Below are 16,925 nucleotides of genomic sequence, written 5' to 3'. Positions count from 1 at the left end.
TTGTTCGTAAACCGAAGCAATTTTCCCATAGAAATTAATGCAAATACAATTAATCCGTTTTAGCCGTCAGTATTTTTGTAATTTTATTTGTAAAATGGGTTTTCTTTAATGAAAATATAGGAAAAAGTGCTCATAAACAATCGATCTAGGTTAAATTTTCGGAAAAGGGGAAAGATTTGACGGGTATAAAAACATCACATACAATCGTTAAAGTTCTAAAATGACAGATAGAAACAATAGGCTAAATTATGAGCGAAAGGCTTACATGTTTATCAACAATCTCTGATCAGAGTTGACGAACAGGTGTCAAATAAATGCCTCGGAACAAACCTTTCTCGTGACCTGATCTGGTTTCAGTTTTCTCCTGGAGACAAAGAAGAAAACAATCGGGAAGCGAGGAATGGGAAGCAGGACTAATCGTAAGGTGAGATTCAAGGAAGAAATACTATAAAAAACCACAAATCTCAAGGTCAAAACGCAGTTTTCCTAAAAATTCTATGGCGATTAATCTGTGTCGTCTTCATCTGGATTAAGCCTGAAGTCGTGCCTGCTAAAATTTGTGTTGTGTCTCGCGGACCGCTCTAGTTGTTGCAGCTCTGTCACCTACCATCGCTTCTGTGACCAAGCGAACCCATCTTGTCTGCTCTGGGGCTACGACTGATCAGCTTGCACTATCGTAGGACCAGCAATACGCCACTCCTCAGTGCCGAGAAAAAATACTGTAGATAAGCCATTTCCAACTACCTCAAATATGTAAGCATTTTCCCATTCTAATAAACGATTTTCACTGTAAAATACTTGTCATCTTTGTCTCCTCCACCACCACCAACGTACGAATGGACCCTAGACCATCACCGACACACGATTAACTGATTTTCCCTAAAAGTCGGCAAGCTTACAAATTTGACACAAAAAGCCGTTAAGTTCGTTATCCGAGACAAAATTTTTCCAAAATAAAAGTTCGTTAACCGATTTGGTCGTTAACCACAACGTTCGTTAACCGGGGTTCCACTGTACTGTTTTGTGCAACAGAACAACAGCATTATTTGCCTTTTGTGCAATGGAACAGTAGCAGTGCCAAAAGAATTCAACCTGAAGCGACATCATGAAAGCCAACACAAGGATTTCCTTCTGCAAGGTACGGAACGCAAATGGAAAATCGAATTGTTACGACGATCACTAATCAGCCAACAAAATGTGTTCAAGAAACAATCTAGAGAATTGGATGCAGCTGTTGAAGCCAGCCTAGAAATATCTGCTTTAATAGCCAAGAATGGAAAATCTTTCACAGATGGCGATATGATAAAAAAGTGTCTTATCATTGCAAGTGAGAAGATGTGTCCTGAGAAGACGAAGTGTTTTCAAACAATCAGTCTTAACCGCATGACGATACAACTGAGAATCTCGAAAATTGCATCAGACGTTTCTGGCCAACTTAATATTTTAGTTGCAAACTGTGCTTATTTTTCTTTGGCTGTGGACGAATCCACTGACAGCACAAGTGATTGTGTTTATTAGAAGTGTTTCACTAGATTTTATTGTGAATGAAGAATTTCTTGGCATGGCATCATTTTCCGGACATACAACTGGTGCTGACTTACTTACTGGTTTATTGAGCATTTGCAACAAATCAGCACTGGACTTTGACAAGCTATCCAGCATTGCCACTGATGGAGCACCATCTATGGTTGGATGTGAGAATGGCATGGTCACCTTGCTGAAAAACCACCTTGGGGACAGGCAAAAGGAGTTAGTCCAGTATCATTGCATAATTCACCAACAGCAACTTTGTGCAAAGAAGCTGGGATTTGAACGTCTGCTGAAAGATGTCTATGATACTGTGAACTTAATCCGCCGTCATGGACTCAACCATCGACTCTTCACATCATTTCTTGAAGAAATAGATGCTGATTATGCTGACCTGCCCACGTATACTGAAGTTCGTTGGCTGAGCAAGGCAACAGTCCTCAAGAGATTTGTGGAGCTATTGGGGCCTATTATCACTTTCCTCAAAGAACGGGGGAACACTACAAGGAATTTGGAGGGACAAAGATGGCAGTGTGATTTAGCTTTCCTTGCTGACATTACTGCTTATCTAAACGACCTTAATTTGAGATTGCAGGGAAAGATGCAACTTGTTTCTCAGTTGACAAGTAACATCAATGCATTTATGACCAAACTATCACTTTTCAAGTCCCACATGCAATCAGAGAACTTTACACACTTTCCACATTGCAAGGCCATGAAAGAGAAATACCCACATATGAAGATGGATTACTCTGACCAAGTTAACACCCTCCTTACATCATTCAATGAGAGGTTTGGTGAATTCCAGAAATACAAGATCTACCTGCAACTTTTTTCAACTCCATTTGATGTGAAAGTGGAAGATGCCCCTCCAGATGTCCAACTTGAGTTGATAGACATCCAGTGCAGTGATGAATTGAAATCACAGTTCAAAAATTCTAATCTCCTCACATTCTACAAAGAACTGCCAGATACATCATTTCCAAAACTGAAAGACAATGCTCGATTTTGTGCAAGCATGTTTGGCAGTACCTATGTATGTGAACAGGCATACATAGGTACTGCCAAACAAGCTTGCAAGTTTTCGCTTATGAATTTAAACAAGTGCAAAACACGGAACAGGTTAATCAACGAGAATTTGGAAAATCTGCTGGTTGTTTCAACATCTGCCATTACACCAGACATCAAGAAGATTGCCGCCAGCATCCAATCTCAGCCATCGCGTTAATCACTTGGAGGTCCAGTCCCCAGTCAGTAAACTTAATCCTAATTTGGCCCTTCTTCACAAAAGGTTGTGCATCCCTGTCTGTAGAAACAAATTACTAATCTTATGCTAATGTGGTATATAGGCTAGAAAAACCAGCCAGAAGAGGGTGCGAAATACATATACAGTGGTGCCTTGTATAATGTACGCCTCTAATAATGAACGCTGCAAACAACAGACTTTCTGTTTGGCCATTACGTAACTTGAGCAATGGACTCTCCATTTGGCAGTTACATGAGGTGAACAACGGTCTTTCTGCGAATAAGTGCGAATGATGTTTCCACTCTTTTGCCGTTGCCAATGACAATCTGCTGTGGGTTGTGGGACTTAAAGCCCCAGAATCCTGGTTATTTCTATCAGGTTGCTGGAGGGAGTCAATGCGGAAATTTTGCTGCTGGATGACTTGATTAAAATTTTTCTCAATTTCCTGAATCAGAAAGCTTACTCCAGTCAGGCTTTGAATGGCTTTGTCTTTAAGTTCTGTCTGCATGTTGCGAGCAACCTCTATACACTCTTTGATGGTGAATAGTTTCTCTTTTATTCCTTCTTCTAGCTCCATGATGATATCTTGAGACTTAGCCATGCTAACTCTTTAGGTATTAATTTACTGGATTAACTTTAATTTTATTTATATATTATTCCTACTATACAGTAGTACCTCAGGATATGAACGCTTTAGCATATGAAATTTTCAGGATACGGCATGAAATTCAAACATATTTTTGCTCCATGGTATGAACAAAAACTCACCATACGACGTTATATTAGTTCACAGTGCCACTTTTTATTCACTTCTATTCATTGGTCTCAGTCCACGTGTTTGCTTTGTCATGGAAGGATCTCGCTCGATAAAGGAAATCTTGAGGTATTATCAGAAAGTGACTGATTTTATTGAAAAGAAACATCCCAAAAAAGTTCACACTGGCTGTATTGCTGCTCGGAGTAATGACATTTGCCTAAGTCATTTTAGAAACATTTTAAAAAGTGGGCAAAGCCAAACCTCTTTGGATAGAAATTTTACCAAGCAACCTCCATCCAGTGAAAGTGCTGGTGGAAGTGAAAGAAAGAAAGCAAAAAGCAGTGAATAAAAATTTAAAAAATATATAAAACAGAAAAGTTAAAAATAACTTAACACTAATTTTTTAAATTGTTATATTTTGTTATGTAATTTAAGTTTTAGTATCATTTCCCTTCTCACTCTCTTCCGCCACCAGTTTACACCTCCACCGTTGTCTATCCTCAAAGGTAAAGTGCAAATAAAACTACATTTTTTTTATTAATTATTATTCTATTATGGTTATTTATACATTTACAACTACAAAATGCATTTTTCAGTGTTTTCCTTACTAAAGTTATTTTTTTTCAATGTACTATTTAGCTTTAATTTGAGTGTGTTTTTCATGTTGGAACGGATTATTTGGTTTTACATGTAATCATATGGGAAAAAATGATTCACCTTACAACATTTTCATGATACGATCTCAGTTTCGGAACGGATTAATTTTGTATCCTGAGGTACTACTGTATTACTATTATTACTGTATTATTTTAAATGTTTACCTAACCCAGGCACCAGAATGAAAAAATAGTTACTCAAAATCAGCAACACGTCTTAACAGAACACTTTCCTGAACTGCAATTCCAACTGCATAGTTGGAGAAGAATCAAAAAATTATAGAAAAATTTTGGTGAAAGTACTCAAGAGAATGCAGCTTTGGTTTCTTATGATGCAAAAATCATTACCTAAGTGGAATGCTCATACTGTAGATGAAGAGGTGATCCCTCCTGCTTGTGTAGTTATCTGCAAATGATTGCTTGGCAAGTCAGCATCCAAAGAAATCAGCAAAGTATATCTTTAAAACCCAGTGAAATGAAGAATATGTGATATGTCTGATTACATAAAATAGACACTCATGTTAAGGATCTAGACTTACAACAACTTTTCATTGCAAATTGATGAAATCACTGGTATTACAATGTTATCAAGCTAGTCTTTATATGCAACATATGAGAAGACAAAATTATGTATGCACTCTGCTGTACTTATAGAAGTTCACTTAAGTACAGCAGAGTGCATTTTTAAGGCCTTGAATGATTTTTTGCAAAGAATTCTGTTTCACTGGAGAAATTGTAGGCCTGCAACAGATAGTGCTTGCACTATGTTGGGTATGAAAAGTGGACATTGTTCCCTGAGGCTGTGGCACCTTATATGAAATGAAACTGTTTACATTTATTTGAAAGCTTTGATAATAAAGATGATGCCAGACCATTAAGAAAGTACTTGGAGTGTTAAGATCATAAATTTTATCAAATCTTATTCTTTGAATTTCAAAATCTTACTTTACTTTACAGTTACTTGTGCATACAGAAATGTGCTAGTTGTCAAGAAGAAAAATACTGCCACTGACTTTGAGTCACACGATGAAGTATGACTATTTCAGAGTGATTCTAAATTTCCATGTTATCAGTTAAACAATTTTTCTTGATTGTGTATGGTAGCATACTTACAAAGAAAGGTCATGAATGAATTTGGATGAAACTGGGATCAAATAATAATGATGAATGATCATATGCTAGAATATTGACTGCAACTAACCAGTCATTTAAAAAAAATTTTGAGTTTTTTTATTTTTTTTAAATTGTAAGTCTTGTTTAGAGGAACCAAAAAGTCTAATTCACATTTACTGTAAAATCAGTAGTTTAATGGAAATATTATGTACATTTTTTGTGACTTAAAGACACTTTAAAAATACTAAAATACGGGAGAATTCACCACTTCTGTATTTATGTGAGAAATGCCTCTATTTGACATGAAAATGATTCAAGTTCAAATCTACTGTGTTACTTTATATTACTTTTCTCTTTCACTTCTGTTGCTTGTTTTTTTTATTTTGTTTGTTATCCTTTTATGCTTTTTCAAATATTTTATGAAATATTACAATGCATTCATTAACTTACATTAATAAAATATATAATAATAATAATAATATAAAATGCAAGAGCTTTCATTCTTGCATTTTATTTCATTCTTATTTTTAAATTGTAATCTGTTTTTCTATTCTGAGGAAGGTCATTTAAAATGACTGAAAACATTTGGAAAATTAAAATCATATTGCATTAAATAAAATGGATTTTCTGTTTTTCTCTTCACACATACATTTGTGTGTGAAGAGAAAAAGCCTTTTAAATCACAAAAAATTATAATAATCTCATTAAACTATTGATTTTATAGTAAAAGTGAATTAGACTTTTTGTTCCTCTAATCAAGACCTATAATTTAAAAAAAAAAAAAAAAACAAAAAACAAAAAAGTACCTAAATCAAACTCTGAATTTTGACATGTAATGATATTTTAAAAAAAAATGACTGGTCAGTTGATATTCTAGCATTTATCATCAATCATACGCCTTTATTATTTAAACCCAGTTTCATCCAAATCCTGATTAAGCCATGAATGATTGATCATTCATGGCTTTGCTTCTTAGCAGATATCTTTGCATACTTGAATACTCTCAATACAAGTTTTCAAGATAGTGACATAAATATTTTTATGTTCAAGATAAGATTGAGACAGTGATTATAAAATTACAGCTATGGACAAGCTGAATTGAAGCTTGTAGTCTCAGTAATGTCCCAACATTAGAGTAATTTTTGGAGTCACTGGTAAATGACCACCAGAAATTAAACATGTCATCATTTAGCACCTGTGTGATTTAGAGACTGGATTCAGAGATTATTTCCTTGATTCATGAAAATTTGAAAGTGGATAAGAAATCCTTTTGAAGTGCAGTACAATTAACAACTGTAGATGAGAAGAACAAGATGAGCTTGTTGATGTAAGTTGATGGCCCATTGAAAACATTGTTCAAGGAATGTATATTTAACCAGTTCTGGATAAAGGTGTTTTCTGGATAAAAGCTTTGAAATATCTAGTTTCACTTTGTTTCATACATCTTTGTGAACAAACATTTTTGTTATTTTATTATCTGAAGAATAAGCATAGAAATCATCTTGATACTGTTGATCATGACTTCAGGTTAAAAATAGAAAATACTAAACCAAATATGGAAGGAATTGATTGAAACAAAAAGAGATACAATTTCTCCAGTGATATTTAGATTGAACAACTGCTAGACTTTCATATTTTATAACTTGTTATAAATAAAAGTTAGTATAGTTTAACTTGTTTGTTTTGAATATTTATACCTACTTCTCAGATGCTACTATACAGATACCAAAATTTTCAAAAAGTTTGGAGTCTATGGCTTACCTTTAAAAAATGGAGGAGGATCCATAGCTCTTAGCTAATTGGGAACCACTGAAAAATATATAATCTTGATATAGTTGGAGATATAAATAAAATATTGCTTCAAGATGAAGGTTTTTTTTTCTTTCTTTAGATACAAAAACTTAAAATTCTTCAGGTAGACTACAGCCTTGTTTCTGCATCATCAGATAAATATTAAGAGTTATATATTAGAAATAAAATTTATTATATTTTATTTTGAAGGGCAGTTTTATATATGAAACAGAAGACTACTAATCAATAGTCTATTGAGAAGAAAGATTGAAGATTCTTATTTTTTATTTGATGTTATATTTTTTAATGTTGTTATATTTTATAAAAGATTTATTATTATTGTTTTAATAATATGGTATAGGAAATCAAACATTAATAGTTTTATAGAGAAGTATAATAATAAAAGTTAATGATAAAAATGATAGTTATGAATGAATACATTTCAAGATATATATTGCATGTTAGTTTAATAAAAGTCAACATTAGAACAAAAGTATATATCATACACTTGCCTATTTTCTTTTTGCAAAAATTTATAAAATTTTATTCAAATTGTAATAATTAAGTCTTAGTGAGAGAGTATGTAATCACTCTTCCAGTGTTGTTAATTTAATGTTTAAATGGAATGATTTATGCAGCTTTTATAGCTGAACAAGCTTCCCAAAAGAACAGATAAAATTATTATTAGAAGAAAATTAGTATCCCAAATTGAATAGCAGCAATATAAGACAAATGGGACTATTTCCCAGTTAAAATATATAAAACTACCAGGTGTCTCCAAAAAATGTATGTACACTTTAATATCCTCTACTTTTATTTTCTTAATTTTAATTTAATAATTTTATAATTTAGATTTTTAATTTTATATTATTATAATTCTAAATTATAAACTTATTAAAGTAAGCAAATTAAGATAGAGGTTATTAACAATTAAAGTGTGTAAATTTTTTGTACACCCTATATTCCAGTCATTTTAAAAGGCTATTTAAGAGAACTGATAAAATTATATTTCCAAATGAAAGTTTTTTGTATATTTTTTAATTAGAAATGATAAATATTCAACTAAGATACTAGGTGCATATAGTATATAAATATTGCCTAGAACAAGCAGTTTTATCTAAAACGGGTGTCCAACCTTTTTGTTTCTCTGGGCCACATTGGAAGAAGTCGAGGAGTTTTGAGCCACAAGTATATATTATACAGTAGAGCCTCGAAAACTCGGCCTAATGTGGACCGAAGGGTGGCCGAGTTTGTGAAAATGCCGGGTTATCGGGAATGGCGTTAAAAAAATAAGTATGAGTGTGGAGTCCTCAGAAAATACTGTACTATACTTGTATGTATTGTTTGCTCGAGAATACAACAAAGAATAAACTGCCCAAATATCCTTAAACAAAGGAAAAGTACGTCTTTTATGAAGGCATAGAGCCTTTACTACATGAAAATGAAAATTAATGAATACACTGTACAGTAATTTACCTGATAAGACAGACCTCAGAAAAATACTTTGAGGCATAAAGCTGTCTTTATCATGAAAAGTAATTAACTAAGGATTTTTTTGCCCTGCCAGGGTGTGGCCGAGTTATCCGGAGTGCCGAGTTTTCGAGGCTCTACTGTATATACTTGTTAATCCTTAAATATACTTGTATATTGGGTACAAGTATATTTAAGTACACATATTTAAGGATTAACATGTCTAGATTATAATAATAAGTATTAAAAGTTTATCACAAAAAAGGATATTTTAAAAAATTACTTCTACAGCACTTTCAATTTTTACTTAGAAATAGATAAATTCATTTATTATAAAAGAGACAAATGAAAATTTATTAGAAAAACACAAATATTTGTTTTATTTGGGTCTCTAATTAATAAAAAAGTGACAAAACACCATTTTAAAGTGCATTTTTATTCAACTAATATATTTATAAATAATATATAACCTAAAAAAAGCCAAAGTGCCAAATGCTGTTTTTACGTCAAACTAAAAAAAGTTGCCACATTTGGTACAATGTAGCCAAATTTTGCAATGCTGGAAGAAATACTAAATAAAGCTGGAGTTGTGACTCAAAGGATTATAGACCCAAATTTTGGGAAAGGAGAGAAAGGACAAAAGATAAAGAAGTGAGAAAGGTTGGAAAATTAAGGGTCAATATTTGCACAACAGAAGATCTATTTAACCTTTCTCACTACTTTTTATCTTTTGTCCTTTCTCTCCTTTTCCTCCTTTCCCCAAATTTGGGTATATAATCCTTTGAGTCACAACTCCAGCTTTATTTAGTAATCCTTCCTCATTCACACATCTCCAAGTATTTGAAAATATTTCCTTTCCACTCAAAAATAAAATATGATTTTATTCATATTTTTGAGTGAAAGGAAATAGTTTATGGCTTTGTGAAACTTCTTTTTTGAGTTTATGCCGTTGAAATAAATAAATAATAAAAAACATTAAAACATTTGTCGATTTTTGTTTACATGTTTATTGGGCTGCATTGGAACTTGCCTTGGGCCACGGGTTGGACACCCCTGATCTAAAACTTGCATATATTAGATACAATTTGCACATATCTATAGAAAATTAAGGAATATGAAAGCAATATAATGGTAATAAAATCATATTACTATACTCTTTTTGGACTTTAATATACTCAAAATCAATGTGTGCACCAAAGACACAAATCAAGCAGAGAAAAATATTATGCAAAATATTAAAAACTGCCAAATTTTTCATTATAGCAAGCTTTCAGTTTAGCAAATATTTTTGGTTTCTCCTCAAGTTTGTTATGAGATTCCACTATAGTATATTATTTTATATTTTTCTTAGAAATTATAGAGCAATTCTTCAAAAATATTTTCTGAACATTATCTTTGCATTTTTTAATTTAGATAAAAACCATAAAATATATTGTTAGATTTACTATAAAATAAAATTCTGATATCTAACGTCAGAGTTCAAATAATAGCTTTAACAAAATAAAATTTATCTGACAGCCTATTTGTTCTGTTAGGTATCTGTTCTGTATTTGTTTGTAGAGAGATTCCTGAAAGTACACATAAAACTTGAAATTTTGAAGTACATAAGTGCAAAGCTATTAAATCAAAATATCTTAATGTCATTTGAAATCAAAGCTGACATTTAGTGAGAAAAATTTCCTCTATTATTAGAAAATAAAACTTCCTAGGTAAGCTTCTGAAGAAAATTTATTCTTTGGTNTAAACTATATATTATTTAAATTAATTAATTAAAAATATTTTAAATGTACACAAAAATGTAAAATTAAACTGAATTAAATTTTAAGACTATTATTGATTTTAATTTATACATAATGCAAATGTTTAAGGATTATTATATGTTGAATAAGAAATTAAAGTTTGTGTATATATCTGATTCCAAAAAATGCTCATGGATCAAAGCATACTCTCTCATGTCAAAAAAACTAATGTGATTCCAAATTTATTTTTTCTTTAAATAAAGTTTCTAATTTTTTAAACATTGGCAAGAGACATTGCAAAATAGTTTGCTTTAGGCCTGAACATTCTAGAGTTATATGTACAGTTGAATCATATTTTATGCAGATTCATGTTTTTGTGGACTATGAATAGTTAATTCTTGAATGCACAGGGATAGTTCTGACTTCACATGTTGACTATTTTTAAAAATATGACACTTCCGTGTTGTGGCATTATTGACAGCGATTTGTCAAATTTCAGATGTGCTTGCTAGTACTTTCAACAGTTTACAACCGTCATCTTCAGGCGAAATCGAATACCTTTGTTTTCGAATTGACAGCTTTTAACGGACTTTTCAAATTGAATTTGAAAAGTCCATTAAAAGTTGACTATTTTTATTATATGAAATTAATTTTGGAGAAAAAGTAACAGTATAATAAAAATAAGAAGCAATTTTTAACAGCTATCTTTGAGGAAAAAAATTATGAAGTTGAAATGAAAATAGAAGCAGTTCTAGTGCAGACATGAAGAAAATAGAAAAAAGTGAGAAAAATATATGCATAGCAGTAGTGTGTTTCAAGTAATATACAGTACTTGATACAGTATAAAAAAAATTTTACTCTGTATATTCAAAGATATTGGACTAAAATGTTGTTCATTGTATTAGAAACATAACTAAAACATTTAAAACAAATTTTAATATTTTTCTGTTAATGTTAATGGTTGCATAAGAGTCCAGCTAATCATCTGAAACACAAATTTACATGGAATTTCATTTTATGCAGTACATGCAACACCATGAAAACAAGACCATACTGTATTTGAAAAAATCATATTCTTGTCTTGAGAAATATTTTATAATAGTGGCCTTTGCCCATCTGAAAGTGAGGTTTTTTTCCATTGTAGGTTTGATAAAGTAGGTTTCTTATAAATTTGTGAGAAAGCCTTTTCTTATTTTGCATATTGTAAGATTGAGAATTTGATATAGAAATGATTATTTTTGATTTTTAATCCTTTTAAAATTGAGGTTTAGTTTTAAAATCTCAACATTATAATTTAAATTATTACATTAATTTTTTTTTCTTTTAGGCAAACTATACCGATCCTGTCACAAAATTGAGGTATTCAAATTCAGAAGAATATGCAAAGATAAAGACCCTTTCTCCTGATATTGTAAATGATTATCTTTCATTGCGCAAAGCAAACAATCCAATTACATGAAATTGTATCATAAATATTTACAAATATTTGTAAATACTTGCATTTTACAGCAACAGGAGTTTATAAATTTTATGTTGCTATTTACATTTATGTAAAATATTTTAAATTTAAGAAATAAATTTTTTTTATAATAATAAAGTTTCAAATGAGAAAAACTTATTGAATAAGTCATGTCTCAAATTTTTATATATAAAAATTCTCAGTGACTCAAGCATCAATGATTTAAAATTAAATGATTAAAAATGATTTAAAAAATTAAAAATGATTAAAATAGCTCAGTGACTCAAGCATCAATTTAATATCTCAGATCAGTGATCTGAGATATTAAGTTAAAAAATATATATATCAATAGATATAATTATCTAAATTATTCATTTACATAACTTTTGATGATGATAAATTTATTGAAAAAAAAGATAATTAAAAAGAATAGAAATACTGATCATCATTATTATAAGCAGTTATATTTTAGGTCTTGTATAGGATTACTGTTAAGTAGGGATTTCCATATGGTCAACATCAACTCCTTGGGACTTGTAAGACATTTTTGGGGTTGATTGAAAATGGTTCATTAAAATATATTAGTCCAATGAGTTATGTATATGATATGTATATTTCGAATGTTGTAGGTTTGCACACCATAAGTAGATCCTTTCTATTAAAACAGTGTGTGGATTAATACTGGCTTACCTTATTTATCTATTATTATCATATTAGCAAAAAAGCAGAGGAAGTTGATAAAAGGTTGAGGAATCCTTAAAGGGATCAACAGCCAAAAATGTTGGAGACCCGGACCCATGACATAGGTATCCAAAAAGAGACATGTCTGTCTTCCATTTTTATTTTAAAAAATATCCTCTATTTTACAAAATGCCCAAGAATTACTGTCAAGATTAAGTAACTTTGAAAAATGCAATAATTAACTTTTTTAATATCACCAAGCTGAAGGAAAAACATAACAAATGTAACAATAACTTTCAATTTTCTTTAACTTCAGTCATTTTAAAAAGGTTGAAAATGTTTTGAAGTTAGAATAAAAAGACTGAAGTTAAAGGTTAGTATTATATATATATACTAGCTGCAAGGACTCGCTCTGCTGGGTTTTTATTTGTTCGTACATTTGTATGTAATTAGTTTTTTTTATATATAAAAGACTGTTTTTCTAAGTAATCTAGAATCTAGCTGCAAGGACCCGCTTCGCTGGGTTTTTATTTGTGGGCAAACAGTAACGATAGTGAAGATTAAGATAATTACATTATAGCCAATCTTACCCATTTTCACAGAATGCAAGAATTAGGTCCCCCGTTTCCAGACTAATTAGAGACCTGGTCCCGATTCTATTTCTGAACGTCTCCTATTCACGTCCGGTCAAACAAACTATTTTCAACGTTTCTGGAACGTTTACGATCGTTCTATAATCGAACCGATATTCGAATTTTATGTTCAAATTTAATTCGAACAAATTTGAACAAAACATTCGAAATAGAAAGCCACTTTCAACCACTTTCAAGCCCATATCTCTCGCACCCTTATAGCTATCGAGACGCAACCACCCCTATGCACGAATAGAGACTTGGGGCTACTACCACATACAAACACCATTCACGTGCGATGTGTAGTTTTTGCGAAAAAGTGAAATATAGGGACATACATGTCCATTTTTATATATATATATATATTTTAATATTTTTTGGTAGTAAAAAAATTAATTTCTTTAAATTTTATTATTTTTACTTCAAGCCTATTTATTCAATACATCCTTAATGTCTCTCTTCTCAAATAAATTTGTCCTCCATTCACAATTTTCATCTTGTAAGCCTGTCCTGGAACCCATTCTGTTTAATTTCAAGATGTTCTTGATCTATCTACTTTTGGGATAACCTAACAATTATATGTCTGTTTCCTGAATATAGTGATATAAATAAAATTTTTTAATTTTTTATTTTTAAATGATTTTTTAATAATAAAAATTAGCAATTTAGATTACAACAGCAATGATGTGCAATTAATAGTATCCTTATTTTTTTTCTAAATATGAAAATTTCATAACTCAAAAATACTCAAATTTTCTCAAAGTCAAAGTTTTTCATGGTCTCCTGATACCAAGTTATGTTACTTTCAACTTCCCTGACTCAAATTTTAATATTTATTTTATCCAAAGTGATTCTAAGTATCAGATTTCCATGAAATTTTCAGACAGTTAGTGGTATCTACTTTTCCACACCAATTTTCAGACTGTTCCAGTCCAAAGCAAGAGGGTGTCTCACTTTATCTCAACAAGATGTGCAGTACCTGCAAAACTGTTTGATTCCATTACTTACATTGAATGTTTTGCTGAAAGGCATTACATGGGCTGTTTAAAACAAAAAAAAAAACTATAAAAGATTCTTTCTAAAATACAAATTATTCAGAATAGGCAATTTTTACTCTATTGTTCCCTAACTTGACACATCTGTAAGACATATATATATTTTTTTTTATTCAAAAATGTAAATTTGTTAAAATTTTTAGCAATAAAATTTATTTCATATTATTGTGTATTAGTTAAAAAACTAGGACTCAGTAAATACTATATTACTTCCAATTTATGATTTAAAGTTAGATTGTGGGTTAAATTTGCAGTTTATTTCTATCATCCCATTTTTTAAACTGTTTTAAAGAATTCTATTGGTTTATATTATTATTTATGCAAGTGTGATGCGTACAGTTCAGGCATTTAAATGGTAAATTATTTTAGTTGTATTTGTTTTTGCCTTTTATTTGCTGTCTTAATTATTATAAATTTTGAATTTATTCTATTCATTCATTCTGTTAGGGATGAAATAAACTAGTTTTAAAAATATTTTTCCTTGATTAGAATCTCTGACTCCTTAATACTGTAGGTGTTTGTATGTATGGGTTTTGTTAGTAATATGGCATTGTCACTAAAAATAATATTTTTTTTTACTTCAAGATATTAGCAATTGATTGAATTGTAATTACAAGCCATAAAGTTAACTTTTCCTGTATTTTTTATCTAAAGTTTTCATCAATAGCTTTTAAATATAACTGAATACAATGATAAATGTATTTTTGGATTGAAATTTAAAATTGAATTCTTGAAATGATGATGTTGTCACACAGTTTTGTTAAAAATAGGATTTTCTATAGTATATTATTTTATATTTTTCTTAGAAATTATAGAGCAATTCTTCAAAAATATTTTCTGAACATTATCTTTGCATTTTTTAATTTAGATAAAAACCATAAAATATATTGTTAGATTTACTATAAAATAAAATTCTGATATCTAACGTCAGAGTTCAAATAATAGCTTTAACAAAATAAAATTTATCTGACAGCCTATTTGTTCTGTTAGGTATCTGTTCTGTATTTGTTTGTAGAGAGATTCCTGAAAGTACACATAAAACTTGAAATTTTGAAGTACATAAGTGCAAAGCTATTAAATCAAAATATCTTAATATCATTTGAAATCAAAGCTGACATTTAGTGAGAAAAATTTCCTCTATTATTAGAAAATAAAACTTCCTAGGTAAGCTTCTGAAGAAAATTTATTCTTTGGTATGTTTCCCATTTGAAATTTCATTTTTGATTTTGCTACGCCAATCTGATATTAAAATTTAAAATATTTGCACTTGTAATAAAATACAAATCTTCAAATGTTAATTAAAATACTTTTGCCATTTTGTTCCATTTATTTATTTGAATTTATANACAGAAAGATCATTATTGCAACAAGATCAAGTCAATCAACAAAAACTATTTTAAAAGGACAATGATTATAGAGGAAAACTCATTATCACACGCTCGGTAACAACATTCCAACACAAATTTCTTGCTGATACACACTACCAAAGCAAAAATACAGCAACAAGTTGCAAAACTTTCCCAGCTGTTAAAAAATAACTTTTACAGTATATTTTAAATTAGTTGAGATAACTACTGAATTCTCAAACTATTTCATCCAGTTATTTTCTGATCAGTTCATAAATTTAAAATTATATCATTTGAAGATTGTTGAAATTTATTCATCGTAGCCTGTTTAATACAGAAAACTTTCACTAAATTAAGAATTAATTAAACTGGACTACAGACCAAACAGATGATATTTATTTTTGATTACTTTTTTACCTGACATATTATGGTTGTCTTGGTTTTTGTGATGAAAGAAAGTTTTAAGTTAAGAATTGCTCTTTTATATCATTATTAATTTTTTAATCATTGTCTTCTGATATCCAAATTCAGAAATAATAAATAAATGATGTGTTATAAATAGGTCTTTTGATAATTCTAATTAATCTGATAAATTCTTTTCCAAATCTTACTAATATTTTGTTGTTTTAACAATGAAAACACTACTTAAAAATTAAACAAAAATTAGGATTATTGTAATTGGTTTACTCATTTATCTATCTTCTGATTCTTCTAAACTGTAGAATAAAATTTCTAGGGGAAAAAATTAATATCATAACATTATTATAGGAAAAGATTAAGTATCTATGCAATAATTAATTATTCATTGTTATATTTCCTAACATCTTTCAGAACAATTTACTGAATGAACTCTTCAATTTTCTAAAAATGCATGATTTAATATGTTGCAATATAGTGACAACTTAGATGAATGTAAAACTAATGAAGCTTAAATGATTTATTGATTTAGCCAATAAGATTTGGCTTCTTTCCACATTGCCTGTTAGAAGGAAGCAAATCAAAACTTAAAAAAATACTGGAAGAATTATAAAGTTATAAATGTCACAAAGATAAAAAAAACACCTCTCCATTTCTTGCAGACTGTGTAAATAAACTTGTAGAAAATGATGATAATGTTAGTTAACATCACTTATATACAAGGTTACAATCCACGTCTAAAACAGTGGAAGAAACGCATATCAACATTGTCAAATGTTGATGGAAGCTAGATGTCAATTAGATATTTAGGGAGGGTCATAAAAATTTTTCAGAGTTGCATTTGTATTCAATGATGACTATATTTGAATAAAAGCTATTATATATGAAAATCAGACTCAATCACATCGGGCTGCTTCAATGGTTTGATAGAAACAGTTGAAGCTTTAGTTGATTGCAATGTCACAACTAAGTTTGTTTTTAATTAACACATTTTGGCAGGAATTTCCAGCAAAACTTCATTATTTTTATTAGATTC

General features: G+C 30.0%; 1 protein-coding gene across 1 annotated transcript; it reads left to right on the top strand.

The window, feature by feature from the left end:
- Positions 1–1,561: 1,561 nt before the first annotated feature.
- Positions 1,562–11,758, top strand: LOC111614902 (general transcription factor II-I repeat domain-containing protein 2-like). The gene is made up of 2 exons (XM_023356274.1): positions 1,562–2,287; positions 11,627–11,758. Exons 1-2 carry the CDS (start codon positions 1,562–1,564, stop codon positions 11,756–11,758), a joined length of 858 nt encoding a protein of 285 aa, XP_023212042.1.
- Positions 11,759–16,925: the final 5,167 nt, after the last annotated feature.

Source organism: Centruroides sculpturatus, unplaced genomic scaffold (assembly GCF_000671375.1).
Source record: "Centruroides sculpturatus isolate CEXI.00-Female unplaced genomic scaffold, Cexi_2.0 scaffold2328, whole genome shotgun sequence".
In the NCBI taxonomy this organism is placed as follows: Eukaryota; Metazoa; Arthropoda; class Arachnida; order Scorpiones; family Buthidae; genus Centruroides; species Centruroides sculpturatus.
This window is presented reverse-complemented; position numbering and strand designations above follow the sequence as displayed.

What these genes read in the sequence shown, in the direction of transcription:
- LOC111614902 (XM_023356274.1), top strand. Translation starts at nt 1,562, where the DNA reads ATGGCATCATTTTCCGGACATACAACTGGTGCTGACTTACTTACTGGT. An exon ending in AGATGGATTACTCTGACCAA is followed by an intron (nt 2,288 to 11,626) that starts GTTAACACCCTC and finishes TTTTTCTTTTAG; the next exon opens with GCAAACTATACCGATCCTGT.